This window comes from Pelodiscus sinensis, chromosome 28, assembly GCF_049634645.1.
Source record: "Pelodiscus sinensis isolate JC-2024 chromosome 28, ASM4963464v1, whole genome shotgun sequence".
Lineage (NCBI taxonomy): Eukaryota > Metazoa > Chordata > Testudines > Trionychidae > Pelodiscus > Pelodiscus sinensis.
The window spans coordinates 16,486,484-16,500,842 of NC_134738.1; the positions used below are offsets into that span (position 1 = coordinate 16,486,484).

The window sequence follows — 14,359 nt, forward strand, 5'->3', positions numbered from 1 at the left end:
GCACAGAAAAGGGGGGGCACAGCACAGACCGGGGTGTGGCACAGGGAGGGAGACCACACCACAGACCGTGCCGTGGGGGGGCTCTGCCACGAGGCGGCAGTACCACAGACCGGGCCGTACCTCTGACCGTGCCATGACAAGGAGCTCTGCTGCCGCGTGAGCCCTGAGGCGCCAAACGGGCCCTGCGGGCCTCGTCAGCACGAAGACCCCCCGCCCCTGAGCAGAATAGCGCATGTGCAGAATCTTTTCCCGGCGCAGAAACTGACGCACGCGCACAATAGGCCAACGTACTCGCCTGTCGCGCGACCTGGCAGCAGCGCATGCGCATGACTCCTCTAAGTGGCTTCGCTGCTCACTTACGGCTTTCAGCGAAACTGGGGTGGTGCTTTTACGGCAGTCGTAAGGGAGGGAGCTCGACGGCCGCTGAAGCGGAGGGAGCAGGGGCCTGGCTTTGTCTGTAAGGGTGGGGGCCGGGAAGCGCCTCAGGAAGGGCGTTGAAGCCGGGGGCGGGAGTGCGTGGGCGGGGATGTCCGGCCCGGGGGGTTGGGGCGGGGTGGGCTGGATCCTGGCGGTGGGGCGGAGGCTGGGACGGGGGGGAGTGTGGGTGAAATGTGGGGGGGGGAGTTTGGGATGGGGTGGGTCCGTGGGCGTGGGGAGTTCTGGGGGTGGGGGGAGTTGGTGTCTCGGGCGGGCTGTGGGGATGGGACCCCAGAGTGAGCCCTGGGCCAGGGCCAAGCTGTGACAGTCTAACAGCTGCCTTGAAGCTATGGAGGGGCTTCAGGTGTGGGGGCAGTTTGGTGTATTTCTGAGCTGTAGGGTGCTTCTGGTGACCATGTAATGCATTCGACTCTGTTTCTTCTCCTAGAACAGCCAGTTCTACCTGTGCGATGCGGCCGCAGCAGGCACCTGTTTCTGGTAAAGTGTTTGTCCAGAGAGACTACAGTAGCGGCACCAGGTGCCAGTTCCAGACCAAGTTTCCCCCAGAGTTAGAAAACAGGGTAAAAGCTTTGTTTTAATTTATCTGGGATTGTATGAATGATTGAATTAGGAATGATTGAAGTCCTGAGCTAGCTGCACATGGCTGACCTGAGAGCTTACCTGCTGTGTACCTGAGATTTGTGGTCTTTAGCACGCAAAGGAACATAACTTTTTTTTTAAAGCACATCAAAGGCATGTTTATTTTTTATAAAGAAGTGAAAATGTGGTTCATTTGTATAAATTCTGACTTATCTGCTCCTCTCTTTTGTTATTGACCATGTTTAGAAGTCATTTGTTTTTTATGCTCTCTGTAATCCTGAGGAAAGGTGTCCCTTTTAACTGTATCATCAATTACATCTCTTATGTCAGTGAAAAAGTATGTATTCTCTACCACAGTCCTGTCTGATGGTGAGAGGACTCTTTTGTTGAACTTGCATTTACATGGCTTTACAAGTGCTTCCTTTCATTGTGTTGCTGGCAATTGTGATATTTTATTAAGCTAGAAAGAAAATGCTTCTTGCCAGTTGTGCTTGTCTTCTATGGCTAGTAAATGTCACTTCTGGGGCTTTTTGCTTCTTGCCTGTCCTGTATGGAACACTAATCACCTTAGCTTTCCTTGTTAATGTTATTAGTGATCAACTCTGTCATAATAATGCAAAATAGTCAAGGCCTTAGTCAGAGCATATGAGGTTTAGTTTAACCCATGTCCCCTGCGAATAATTTATTTTTGAAATCTAGAGGACCTCACCCTCCAGATTAGGAATGTAAAAACTCGTTTAAAAACATAACCATGTAACAGCTAAAAATCCTAGTGGTTACACCAGTGGCATGCATTGCAGAATCTCCCAAGAAGCCTGTGTGTAACTCTAACCAAAACCAATAAGATGAAGTTTGTAGGCTAATCATTTAAATGGTTACACTTTTGTATCCCTACTCCAGGTCAACAGTTTCCAAGTAGGTTGTACTTTGAATCTAATACTGTACACACAACACAGCTTAAATAAGGGCTGTAAATGTGTAATATGGGAATACACATTTGATCTAGTAACTTTAAATCACTTAGCATTGGGTTAAATAGCAGCTATGATACACAGAGGTCCTTCTGTACCAGAACACAACCTTGGTTCTCCATGTTGTGCTTGAAGCTAATTGGATGTAGGTGATACACTGGTGATTAAGAATGTTCTACACAGAAGGTACATCTTTGCTTTAGGGATTGAGTTCTGACTAAGCAATTTACTGTCAATCTTTTGCAGATCGATAGGCAGCAGTTTGAAGAGACAGTTCAAACTCTAAATAACCTTTATGCAGAAGCTGAGAAGCTTGGGGGTCAATCTTATCTTGAAGGATGTTTGGCCTGTCTGACTGCTTACACTATCTTTTTGTGCATGGAGACACATTATGAAAAGGTGAGCCTGTTACCTTTCATGCAATTAACTTAAAGCAAATGAAAATCACAATGTTGGATCATAACTTTTTATGTACATCAGCAGAGGTGCTTTAGCTTCTAACTTTATTTCTAAGGTTTTCTCTTATGACAGCCTCGTTCATTACTATAGTACAAATACAGAATAAGCTTTCACCTGCTAGCCTAGCTTCCTGAAAATACTGGGACATATCAGTGAGAGCACAGACTCAGCTACCTGAGAATTATAAGCATATATTTGAAATAAATGCCAGCTTCAGTCACTGGTTGGAGAGTAACAAAGAAATATGTCATTTTCCAGATGCGGGAAGTGATCACCTGCTGCTAGGGTAAACTATACATAACCATAGAAAAATAGTGTGCCGTTTTAGTCAAAGAATTAATTAGTTGAAAAATATATCTTTGACTAATCAGTCATATAGTGTCAAGTTGGTAGGACTGTTTCTAAATCCAATTATGTTTCATTTTTAAAATCCATTAGGCAATCACTAAACTGGCGAGTTTTACACCAAATTTTCAGCAATTTAATCCCATAGAGATTAATAATCAAGAGAGTTGCTTCACAGCTCTGTAGCTCAAGAAAGATTCCTGATTCCCTACTAAATACTAGTCCCTGTGTTCCATTTGCTTCCACAAATCCTCAGGAGTTCAGGCTGCTCTTAGCCTACCTTTCAGCATCTTCTGCTGCATCTTACCCTACCTTTCAGCATCTTCTGCTGCATCTTACCATTTTACTGCTTGTCTTCTTTATGTTTGGGTTTAGGTGAGATGTTAAGCTAGAGAATGGTGGGCTATAACTACTCCAAATCTACCTCTCGCACATATCTATACAGTACCCTCTATTTGAGACTTTTCCAAGCTCCAGGTAAGCATTCACTAAGGGAACAATCTAACACCCATGCAAATATTTCCAAATAAAACCCAGTTTCTTCATGAGCATCAGATTAGTCCATTTGCCCTTCTTGTGAAATCAATATTATGCCCATTATTTAGGTCAAATCAAGTATAGGTTTGTCTCATGCAGAACTGCTGATTTCCAGTCTTTTGGTGAACCACGAGATCATTCTAAAATTATAAAAATGTTGTTCTGATAGTTTCTCTTTAAAAATGAAGAGCTTCATTTTTAAACACCATGACATACTAGCTTGAAGAGCTAGAAGTCATACATACTTGTCACACCTCCATGTGTACACACTTACATATGTAGTCTGTATTTAATACTGTCAGTTCTTCTTTATTTTGTGCTCTTTGGCTACGTCTACACTGGCATGATTTTCCGAAAACACTTTTAACGGAAAACTTTTCCGTTAAAAGCATTTTCGGAAAAGCACATCTAGATTGGCAGGATGCTTTTCCGCAAAAGCACTTTTTGCGGAAAAGCGTCCGTGGCCAATCTAGACGCGGTTTTCCGCAAAAAAGCCCCAATTGCCATTTTCGCGATCGGGGCTTTTTTGCAGAAAACTACTGTACTGTCTACACTGGCCCTTTTGCGCAAAAGTCTTTCGGAAAAAGACTTTTGCCCGAACGGGAGCAGCATAGTATTTCCGGAAAAGCACTGACGATCTTACATGAGATCGTCAGTGCTTTTCCGGAAATTCAAGCGGCCAGTGTAGACAGCTGGCAAGTTTTTCCACAAAAGCAGATGATTTTGCAGAAAAACTTGCCAGTCTAGACACAGCCTTTGTGTTTACAAAGCCAATGAGTAGATAGCCAAGTCAATATGTGAATACATTCATCATTCCTTTGGATTAAATGAGTGTAAAGAAGTCTGATTTAATATTACTGACTTGAAATAAAAACATGTTTCAAACAATTCTGCTCAAGATTACTGCTGTAATTATATATTAACAGAACCCTTTATCATCCCTTCTGAGCAGGGTGATAAATAGTGCTGGTTTGCAGTATTTTATTTAGCTAGATATCTTTGGCTCACCTTATGTAAGAAGAGTGATTTTTTTTTCTTTTTTTTTTTTTTTTGAAGATTGGGCTGACACCAGCTGAAATGTCTTTTTATAACTGAACTAGATAGAGTAGGGATGGCAAGGCAGATAACTTCAAATCTCCTTGGAAAATGCAGCATTTATGGTCATGCTAATGAGAACAGTTCAAAGAGATGATTAATTCTTATGACTCACTCTTTCTTGACTTGTGACTTATTGCACTATACTCTGTAACTTGTTTGAATATCTAGTTATTTTTATAAATAATTTGACACTCTCAAGATAAGGTAGATTTCCATAATGTAATCATCTTGTCATTTTCTTTAATCAGAATAGCATTCTAAATACATAATATTGCAGCTAAAACCTCGCCAGAAAGCTCATCCATCAAAACTTAAATTTGATTAAACTGAACTGGTGTGTCTCTTGTAGTAACCCTTTAGTAGATTTATAGATGGCTGCATTTCAGGAATTCTTTATTTGAAATCAGTCATGCAGTCATTTTGTGACAAACTCAAATAGTAATGGATTGTGGAGATGGATATGACATCTCTAGTTTCCACTTCTTGCAGCTTGACTGAGTAGGAAATGGGAGTGTTGAAGAGATCTGAGCTGGATATCTTTATGGCTTACTTGCTTCCATTATTTGTTTGAAGAGGGCTGACAGGTACCCATTCAGAGATAAGAAACAAAACTCTGACTAGTAAAAGCTTCCTGAACTGAAACGTCGGGAGGTTCCGATAAATCTGAAGGAGCAGTGTGTAAGAGAGACCAAAGTGAAACTTCACACTGCTAATAAAATATAAAAGTCACTCAACTAAGACTGTTTTGGAGGTTGTATTGGCTTTCTGCTGTTACTGTGCATAGTCTGTTCTCTTAAAACAAGATACTCCTTGCTTTATACAAACATATAATCTGAATTTCCAGAAGTAAGCTGCATTTTGCAGACCTTTATATTAATGTGACCTCGGTGAATTTACTTCCTTTGGTCCTAATCTGGATGTCTTTCTGGAAGTTATGCTTTTAGTCAAACGCAAGTTATAGGGCTCCATTCATAAGTAACTGGGTGAAATTCTGTGGCCTATGTAAGACAGGAAGTCAAACTAGATTATCTAATGATCCCTGCTGGTGACTATAAGATCTGACATCTCAAAGTATTTAAACTTTTCTTGACCCAATATATATATGCAGGCTGAGGATTTCCACTCTGGTATTTTTATGTTCAAGCCCTTCCCTCAGTTTATTTTCCCACCTTTCTTCCTAAGGTTTCTGAAGTATTTAAATAGGTGCATGACTCAGCAGTGGCGGAAATACCAGAAAGCTGGTAGGACTAGTAATGTTGGAGCTTAGTCACCTGCAAAAGCTGGCTTTGATCTTTTTTTTTTTTTTTTTTTTTTTTTTTTAATCAAATAGCTTTCAGTGGATTATGTATATGAAGTTAGTTTTCACTATAGAAATAAATTTGGGAGTGACGAAAGCATCACTATCTGCCAGAGAGCCTGTCCCCTAACTTCTCAGTGTCCGATCTTGCAGCAAAGTAGACTGAGCATGTACAAAGCAAGAAGTGTGTGTGTGTGTGTTCGTTCTGTTTTGACTTTAGTAATCAATGTATGAACTATTTGGATCAAAGCATTTGGAAATTGTGCTATATAAAGCTAATGCAGTCTGTTTGCCTTGCTTACACATAGGCCAGATACTCAAGTTGGCACTTGCCCCAGACAATATTTCACTGGAGCAGAGCTCTGTGCTAATGTGCAGAATTCATTTAAAGGGAATAATGACTTGGGAGTCATGCTGTTCAAACAGGTGACAACTGGTACATCACAAAGGTGACATTCATCCAAGGAAAAGTGATAGCTACATTGTTCATCAGAGGACATGTTTTGTTTGGACTTTTACAGAAATAAAGCAGACATCCAAGGCAACAGGTATCCTAACTTGTTAGAACAAAATGTAGACTCAAATAGAAGTTTGACATCCCACCCAGCAACCAGCAGAATTCAACCCCTTCAAAACTGCCCTCCCTCATACATGTGTAATGTCTTCCCACATGTGTAATGCAGCAGTACTTGTTGGATTAGGAGACAAAAGCTCAAAGATGCTATTGCTGAGGATGGGGGAGACGAATACTAGCCAGTAAATAGACTGTTGTTGGACTGGCAGAGTAGAACAAATGGCTCAACGAAGGACTGATGCTTTACAGTATTTTCATTAGTAATCTAGAAGAAAACGCAAACACTACTGATCCAAGGTGTGGATGACACAAAGATTGATGGCATATTAAATTGAGTACAGAGCAGTCCCACAGCATGATCTGTATCACTTAGTAACCTCGGCCCATTCAAACAAAATACATAACTTTGAATTTTTATTATAGTTTAAATGCATCTAGGAATAAGGAATGCAAGCCATCCCTGCATGCAGGAGGGGCTGTATTCTGGAAGGAAATGACTCCATAATGGACAGGCAACTGAACATGAGTCTTGCAGTGCAGTGCTCTGACAAAGGGGGCTAACGTGGTCCCTTGGATGTATGAAGAGGGGTGTAGTAAATAAGAGCACAGAGGTGATTTCTTTATCTCTGAATGTGGCACTGGTAAGTCTGATACTAGAATGCTATGTACAGGTCTAATGTCAGCTTTTAAAGGCATGTTGAAAAATTGGAGCAGATGCAGAAAAGATCAGCAAAAATGATTTGAGGACTGGCAAAAATTCCTTATGGTAAGAAACATAAGAGTTTAAACTACCTTGTCACAAAAGAAGATTGAGAGAGAACTTGATTAGTGTGTTAAGTATATTCTTGGGGAGAAAATACTATGTGCTAAAGGGTTCCTTAATATAGTGAAGAAATAGATCACAGGAACCACTTTCTGGAAGCTGAAACCAGACAAATTAAATTTAGAAATAAGGCTTAGCAGTGAGGATGATTAACCACCGGAACAAACTACCATGTGAAATGCTGGAGTCTTCACATCTAGGTGCCTTTCAGGAAGTTATGCTTTAGCCAGATACAAAGTTGTTAGCTCTACACAGGGGTAACTGGGTGAAATTTAATGTCCTGTGAGACACAAGTCTGCCTACGTGATTTAATTGTCTCTCTGGCCTTGAACTTTCTGACACTGTAGAAGCAGCATGGGGGGGGGGGCTTATTTTTGGAGTAGTTAAGATCAGCACTTTGTATTTGCAGTCTGTTATTAATGGAAATAGACATTGAAAGGGGCCTCTTCTCTCTGAGTCACACCATGACATACAGTAAGCAAATGGCTTGTGCGGTAATTTAAACAGCATATTTTCATAGCCTGGAAAAGAGACCTGCATAGTGCTATAACCTATATTCAACTCTTATACAAATGAACCGTCAGAGAGTCTTGTTACATTACAGCTGTTTCATGACCTAGTTGCAATATAGTTTCAGTGCTGGTATAGACAAATACCATCCATGTATTCTTCCCTCCCACTCCTAGGGCGTGGGAGGGGGGATGAAAAATAATAGCCTGGTTATGCAGGGGGCGGTAATCCCAGTTACATTCTAGTGGAGCTGTGTAGTTAGGTCTTGCCTGACCTGGCTGTGTTTGTAGTATAGATGGGGGCTTTTAAAGGAAGGTTGATGTGGAAACTCAAACAGAAACTGTAAAGTCTGTGTGTTCTGTCACCAGGTTCTTAAGAAAATTGCCAAATTCATTCAGGAACAGAATGAGAAGATCTACGCACCCCAGGGCCTCCTCTTGACGGATCCCATTGAGAGAGGACTAAGAGTTGTATCTTTTTATGGATTCTTAATCCTCTTATGAATTCTCTCCTCAAAGCAGTAATAGTGCATCTTACCTCAGAGGCTGCATGACACGCTGCAGGCACTCTGATTCTGTGACTTTATAAAATGAACACTCCTTGGGTGTTATAACATCTGGTATGTAACGTACCCAGCCGTTCCTCCCAGGCTTTTAGGATAAAATTACTATCTGTTTAGAAAGTCTCTTATCACATTCATCATATTTTATTTAAAAATCTTTCTTAGAAAGGTGCTGTTATCTTCCTTCAAACTCTGCTACCTCTGGAAGATGCAACTTAGCCATTTAGAAAGGCTAACGGTCTTCCTAACAGAAATAAAACATGGAACGTAAATGCTCTGTAGAAATATTTTAAATGTTGATCTTGGCTTAGGAACAATACATTGTTGCTCCCACCTGGTGCCTATGGTAAAATTTCAACCACCACCTGCCTGAGAAGTGAGGTCTGTCACACTGGAGTTTGTTCTTGGCTACAGCTGTTCTCTCTACAACTTTTCTTCTGGGCTGTGGACCTCAGTGCAAATGGCTTAGCATTCTAATTACCATTTTTCTTGGTGGTTGAGAGGGCATCTTGTAGCAATAAAAGGGGAAGTATGAGTAATGCATTTCATCTGTCAAGAGTTCTGAACTTGAAGCCCCTTTGCAATGCATAGACTCATAGTGTGTGGTGAGTTGTCGTCCTAACTAACTGCAGTCTCTTGGGCTTATCTGAATAGTTGCCTAAATAACTTAGTTGTCAGTTGTGTAATTTCATTACCCTTGATGTGCTGTATTTTCCGTAAATACAGAAAAATTACTTGTATTTGGTAAACAGGCATATAAATAGTGATTTTAATTTGGAGATTGGATTAATGATTGAACAGTAGAAGAGTGCAAAACAAAAATGTGTGTAATGGGCCAAGCTGTTTGTTCATAAGACTGTTAACAACTTCACTGCAATATTACAAAGTCTGTATGCCTCCAAACAGGCGTTTTTGTCTAAAGGGAAGTTATAACACAGGCCAGAATGCAGAGCCAAAAGCCACAAAGACTGTTTTGCTTTCTGTAGTTCAGAAATTTAGCAAAATTCTCTTTCTTAATGGCAGATGTTAGGCTGAAAGATCAAATGCTCCACTGCCTTGCTTTGTTTGACTTGCCTATTTTAGCTCCATGATTTTTTTATAGCATGTTTTCTTAACAGCCATGCTGTGCAGATTGAAATTACCATTTACGAAGACAGAAGTATGAACAGTGGAAGATAAAACAAAGGCGTCTAAGGTAACTGTTAACTTTGCATAGATGTTAGGTCCATGACCTGCTTCTGTACATTCAGAAGAGGCAGGTCTTTTCCCCTGCTGAGACTGAATGTTTATCCAACCACTGCCTGTAATCATGAGGCTTTTTAAATACATCTTATGCGTGGGTTAGATTTTTAAATCCCAGTGGAAGTTGTAAAAACATCAATACTTGGCAGTATGCCCTGAATGATAATGTATTTCAGATGACACTACATTTAACCCTGATGAAATCCAGATTTAATTACTTGCGTAAACTTAAATGTAATTTATGCCATAATGCATCAAAAATCATTATCTTTCAGGTTTGATAGATCACAGTTCTTCTGAACAGTGCAGAACTTGAACAATCCTGTTTAAAAAGCAACAGTTGAATTAATCACTGTTTAAATGGCTATTCTGGATTTCAAAGTGACTCTTATGGATGGCCTAAGGTGATGTGGGACTCCCATTCAGTCTAACATGCCAATCACCCTACGACTTAGCTTCGTGTGACTGCAGTGTCAGCCAAGATCAGTACTTGAGTGGGAGATGACTAAGAAAAACCCAGGTGCTGCAAGATGTGCTATTGAGGGTTTAGTCAATGCTGTGGTGCTGCTTGCTACCCTGAGTCCGTGTGGAACCAAAGCCATAGCGTAAGAGTAGGGACACTGTGGCTGGAGCTGCCATCTTCTGCTTAAAGCTTCCTCTGGCACTTTTCGTAGGAGTCAAGATATTGAGCCCAGTATGCTGACTTGGATTCCAAGTGGAGCAGTGACACCTCACCTTCATTAGTGTCACCCTTTAGTTCCAACTGGCCTGGGGTATTCAGTTCCTGTCCACTGCTACCATGGCTGTGTTCAGGACTGGTTGAAGTCACGCATGCACGCACATAGTTGTGACACATCACAGCTTTGTAATGCACTTTGAGATCCTTAGGTGGGAGGCACTGTCTCAGTGCAAAGTATGTTATCCTGAGCAGAAACCAAATTCTATGTGATGCGAAATTCCCCCAGTGCTCTTCCCTCCTTTGCTTTGCTGGGAGCCTCTAGGGAATGACCTCTGCCTACAGGGCTTTCTCCACTGAGGCTTGTCAACACTGTATATAAAGCATATTGGAGCTTTACACATCACATGTGAGTAACATGCCCCATGGAAACTCTGCCAGTATGAACTATGAGGTAACCTCATTTGCATTAACATAGTCTGGATATCGTTCAGTTTCCGCAGCAGAATCTACAGCATGTTAGAGCTCTCTGCAAATCATACCCCTCTAATGGGCACTAAGCACTACAAAGACAAACCCTGGGTCTCGATCTACTCTACAGGCTTACGTTAGTATAACTACATCACTAGGGGTATAGAAAATCTACACCCCAAGTAATACTGTTATAGTGACTGAAGTCCTGATATAGACAGTGCTATATTGATGGGAGGGCTTCAAATGTTGACATAGCTACTGCCTTTCAGGGAGGTGGAATATCTACGCCACAGCTTAGGTAGCATCTCCACTAAGACTACAGCAACACAACTGCATCTATGCTGCCGCAGTGCTGTATGTGTAGACAAAGCCCTGAGAGGCTCACCACACCGTGACAGGAAACTTTCCTAGAGCAGGAGGCTGAATATTGTGCAGCTAAAAGAATAAGCTGTGGAATACTGGAGTAGCACTGTAACAATGTGTTTCTTAGAGATGACTTCCGATTTAGAATGTCCACACCAATTGCTCTAGTTATTAGCACTCTGGGGCCTGATATACTATGTGGTTTTTGTTTCTGCCATTGGGAATAAGTTGGTGTTTTATCAATTGCAGCTGCATCTACTTGGCACAATCCATTTGTCATGACTCATTTCACAACTATTATTGCTAAACAGAATGTTTTTCCTAGGTGGTATGGGGTTTGAGCAATTACACACAAGAGCCTACTCTATCAAAGTTAAAACAACTGTGAAATTTCTAAAATGGGAAAAGATTTACAGTGGGAACTTCTGGATAGTTTCATGAATTGCAAATATTTTTGTTCAGCATAACTTTGTTTTTGAAGCCATGTATCAGGAGCATGCCCAATGTAGAACAAAGGCTTTATTAATTATCTGTCTTCCCAAATTTAAACCAACAGCACCCCCAACCTGTAGCCTGCAAAGTCTCCTAAGCAGTCTGAGTAGTGCATGTGGGCTACATAGTTTAGTAAAAGAATCTAGAACAGCAGGGAATATGCCTCTGATTGAAAACAGAATGCACTTTAGGTCAGTGTGATTTCAGCAACACGCTGTAAATTCAGAATAACTCACAAGTATTGCTGCTATTGGAATGCTGATTCCATGGTCCATCGAAATTCATTGGGCAGGGAGTCCAACTCTGAACTTACTCCACAATCAATATCAGTTGCTTTATTGCAGTCCTGCTAGCTAGTAACTCCCAGCAGCTTGCATGTTACATGCCAGTGCTAGGAGTAGAGATGCAAATTGTCAGTAACTCTTACCAGTACACACTGACTACTCCAACTGTCTAGACACATTAGCATTAATTACTGTTTTGACTGGAGAGGCCATGATCTGACAGATTCCTGACTGGTGCTTCTGAATCTTCTTGCAGGCCTCTTGGGCACGTTTTCGGAGGCACAAAAGGGAAGTGAAATTAAGTGCCTATCTGTTCTTTGTGCCACAGTAACCTTCCCCAGCAAAGTGTGGTCGTGTCGTCCCACTCTGCATACCCAAACTATCCAGGTGTCTTTCCCCAAAGCTGCTGAAAATAGTCAGTGTTCAATTATGAAAATTGGATTAATTTGCATTGATTTTAAAAACACATAATTGGAATCCTTACTGGCTTCCAAAACACTTTACAGCCATTCCTTAAACCTGGACACATTATTTTGTTTTGTGGTAGAGCCAAAGTGCCATACAAAAAAGTACAGACGTCCCCTGCTCCAAGAGAGTTACAAGGGAAATAGGGAGGTGTAATAGGGGCTGCCCTTTAAGGGTCAGAGGCTTGGGAACAGCCAGCCCTGGGAAGGGAGTGAGTAAAACCAGCCAGTGGTTCTGAGTGTGCGTGGCTAGGGAAGCTTAAGGAAGGAACAGTGACCTGCAGAAGGAAGCCTTACCTGGAAACTTTGTTTACCTTTTTGAGAGTGTGTGGACATCTGGACATTAAATGGAGCCCAGAACCAATGGGTAAAGCCTCATTGGGTGTAGCTGATAATTTGCAGGGCTGCTGAAGAATGCTGTGATAATGGAAGGGAAATCTTGTGACCACAGAGGTAGCTGTTTCACCATGTGATGGTTCCAAATCTCTTTAATCTTGTTCCTTAAATTAAACTCTCCTGGCTGCCTTGCATCATTGGGTGGCTGATTGCTTGTAGATGCCATAGCAGAAGTTTAACTTGTTCTGTCTTGTTTTCTAGCACCCAGCTTAGTGGTGGACTTGCTGTACCAGAAGGTTCACCTACCTCCTGTCTAGAGCATCATTCCTCTCTGTTGCCAGATCCATGGTGCCATCCACCAAAGGACTAATTTCCTAGAATTCTACTCCACATGGGGTGACCCTCTGGCCGGTCAGCATCCATTTTGTGTCTTTATGGCAAGCTTCAGGTGATGGGATTATCTTAACTCCCAAGGAAAAGGCAGTGCCCTTCAAATTAGCTGGCAAATCAGCAATGTGAGAGCAGTACTGTTCCTCCCCAGCCTCTTGGGCTTTCATGCACATCAGACACTTTAGAAAGCAACAAGTCTGACTTTAGGGGCACAGGCATTTTCAAAAACAAATTCTTCACTCCACATAAAGCCTTTTGGGGAGGGAAGCGGGTAGATATGTCCGTTGTACAGAGTGCCTCTGCCTGGCAGGAAGTGACTTGAGGCATAGCGCATTTTAAGTTTTCAGAGGTGATGCTCTGGGAATTATGCAAATGCTTTCTGTTTTCATATTCTGGTTATTCCTAAGCTAACATTAGTGCTGGGTGCTTTGCTGCTGCTGTGAGAATCTATTGTTATTGCATTGTCCTAAATTCCTAAGAGGAAATGCTCTATCGCTTGTTTCATTAAGCTGTGTAAGCACAATAAAATGAATGCTGAACCAATACGTGTAACCATCCCGACTATCCCTTAATGTTTAATATGTGAAGTGTAATAAACTTTCTTGTTTTATTAAAATAATTTATAGGAACACTTGATTTGACAAAGTACTAGGCAGTATATAAGATAGTCACTGGCAAACTGCTGAAGAGTAAACCTTTGCAGTATGTCGTATTTCCTGTGCATTAACATTCCTTGGCAACATCTGCTAAAATAACTTGGGCATCTTCTGAGTAAAACTTCCTACAAATCAAGTTGGTGTAATTTTCTGTTGTTTCCTTCTCCCTTATTAGAGGGAACTCTCTATCTAGCCTTGCCATAAATTAGCAGAGTCCTTCTGTTTTAAGAGCTATCATCCTTTCCTGTGGAAGGAATTAAGGGATTTACAAAACAAGACAACTGTCCAGAACAGAGTATTCTGCTTTCAGTGGTACTGTAGGTGCTAATACTGGGTCAAAGCTTCCAGATCTAATTTCCTCATACACTGATTATTTTTCCTGGAGTCTTGTTTAATATTTTAACTGTACAAATACTTGTTTTTCTAAGCTGTAACAGTGTGTTTGCTTTTTCAGACCTGTTGCAATAATTTTGAAGAAATATTAATGGATTAGTAAATTTTTCTTAAATAAACTGTGTCTGCGTTGTACTTTGTTGTACTGACATGAATCAAGTAATAACTCCCTCAGTAAAACAGGTGGCTGCTCATCAAGATTCTAAAAGATGCATACCCTTACACAGCTACCTTATTAATCTAATGAATGTTATGCATTATGAGGGTGGACTTGCTACTTTCTGTTAAAGCATCAGATTTTTGTTTCTGTACAAATAAAATGTTATCAGCAATACTAGTGATCAGACCTTTACAGATGTGGTCGCCTCATCTCAAAGATATCTTGGCATTGGAAAA

The 14,359-nt window shown here is 41.2% G+C and overlaps 1 protein-coding gene across 3 annotated transcripts; it reads left to right on the forward strand.

Annotated features, from left to right (window-relative positions):
• Window positions 1-267: 267 nt before the first annotated feature.
• On the forward strand, window positions 268-14,082 carry GOLGA7 (golgin A7). 3 transcript variants are annotated; one of them, XM_006113246.4, is made up of 6 exons: window positions 268-399; window positions 866-998; window positions 2,235-2,387; window positions 8,000-8,101; window positions 9,325-9,388; window positions 12,786-14,082. In XM_006113246.4, the coding sequence occupies exons 2-5, from the start codon at window positions 888-890 to the stop codon at window positions 9,370-9,372; spliced, it is 414 nt and encodes a 137-aa protein (XP_006113308.1). In that variant the 5' UTR covers window positions 268-399; window positions 866-887; the 3' UTR covers window positions 9,373-9,388; window positions 12,786-14,082. The 3 variants fall into 3 exon arrangements, with proteins under 3 accessions (XP_006113308.1, XP_075767051.1, XP_075767052.1); XM_075910936.1 differs by having other exon boundaries at window positions 305-457; XM_075910937.1 differs by having other exon boundaries at window positions 328-457; window positions 871-998.
• Window positions 14,083-14,359: the final 277 nt, after the last annotated feature.

Bases quoted from the DNA above. Each gene is read 5' to 3' on its own strand.
- GOLGA7 (XM_075910936.1), top strand. From the start codon at position 321: ATGCGCATGACTCCTCTAAGTGGCTTCGCTGCTCACTTACGGCTTTCA. The intron at 999-2,234 runs GTAAAAGCTTTG...AATCTTTTGCAG, and splicing joins CCCCAGAGTTAGAAAACAGG to ATCGATAGGCAGCAGTTTGA. The intron at 2,388-7,999 runs GTGAGCCTGTTA...TTCTGTCACCAG, and splicing joins TGGAGACACATTATGAAAAG to GTTCTTAAGAAAATTGCCAA.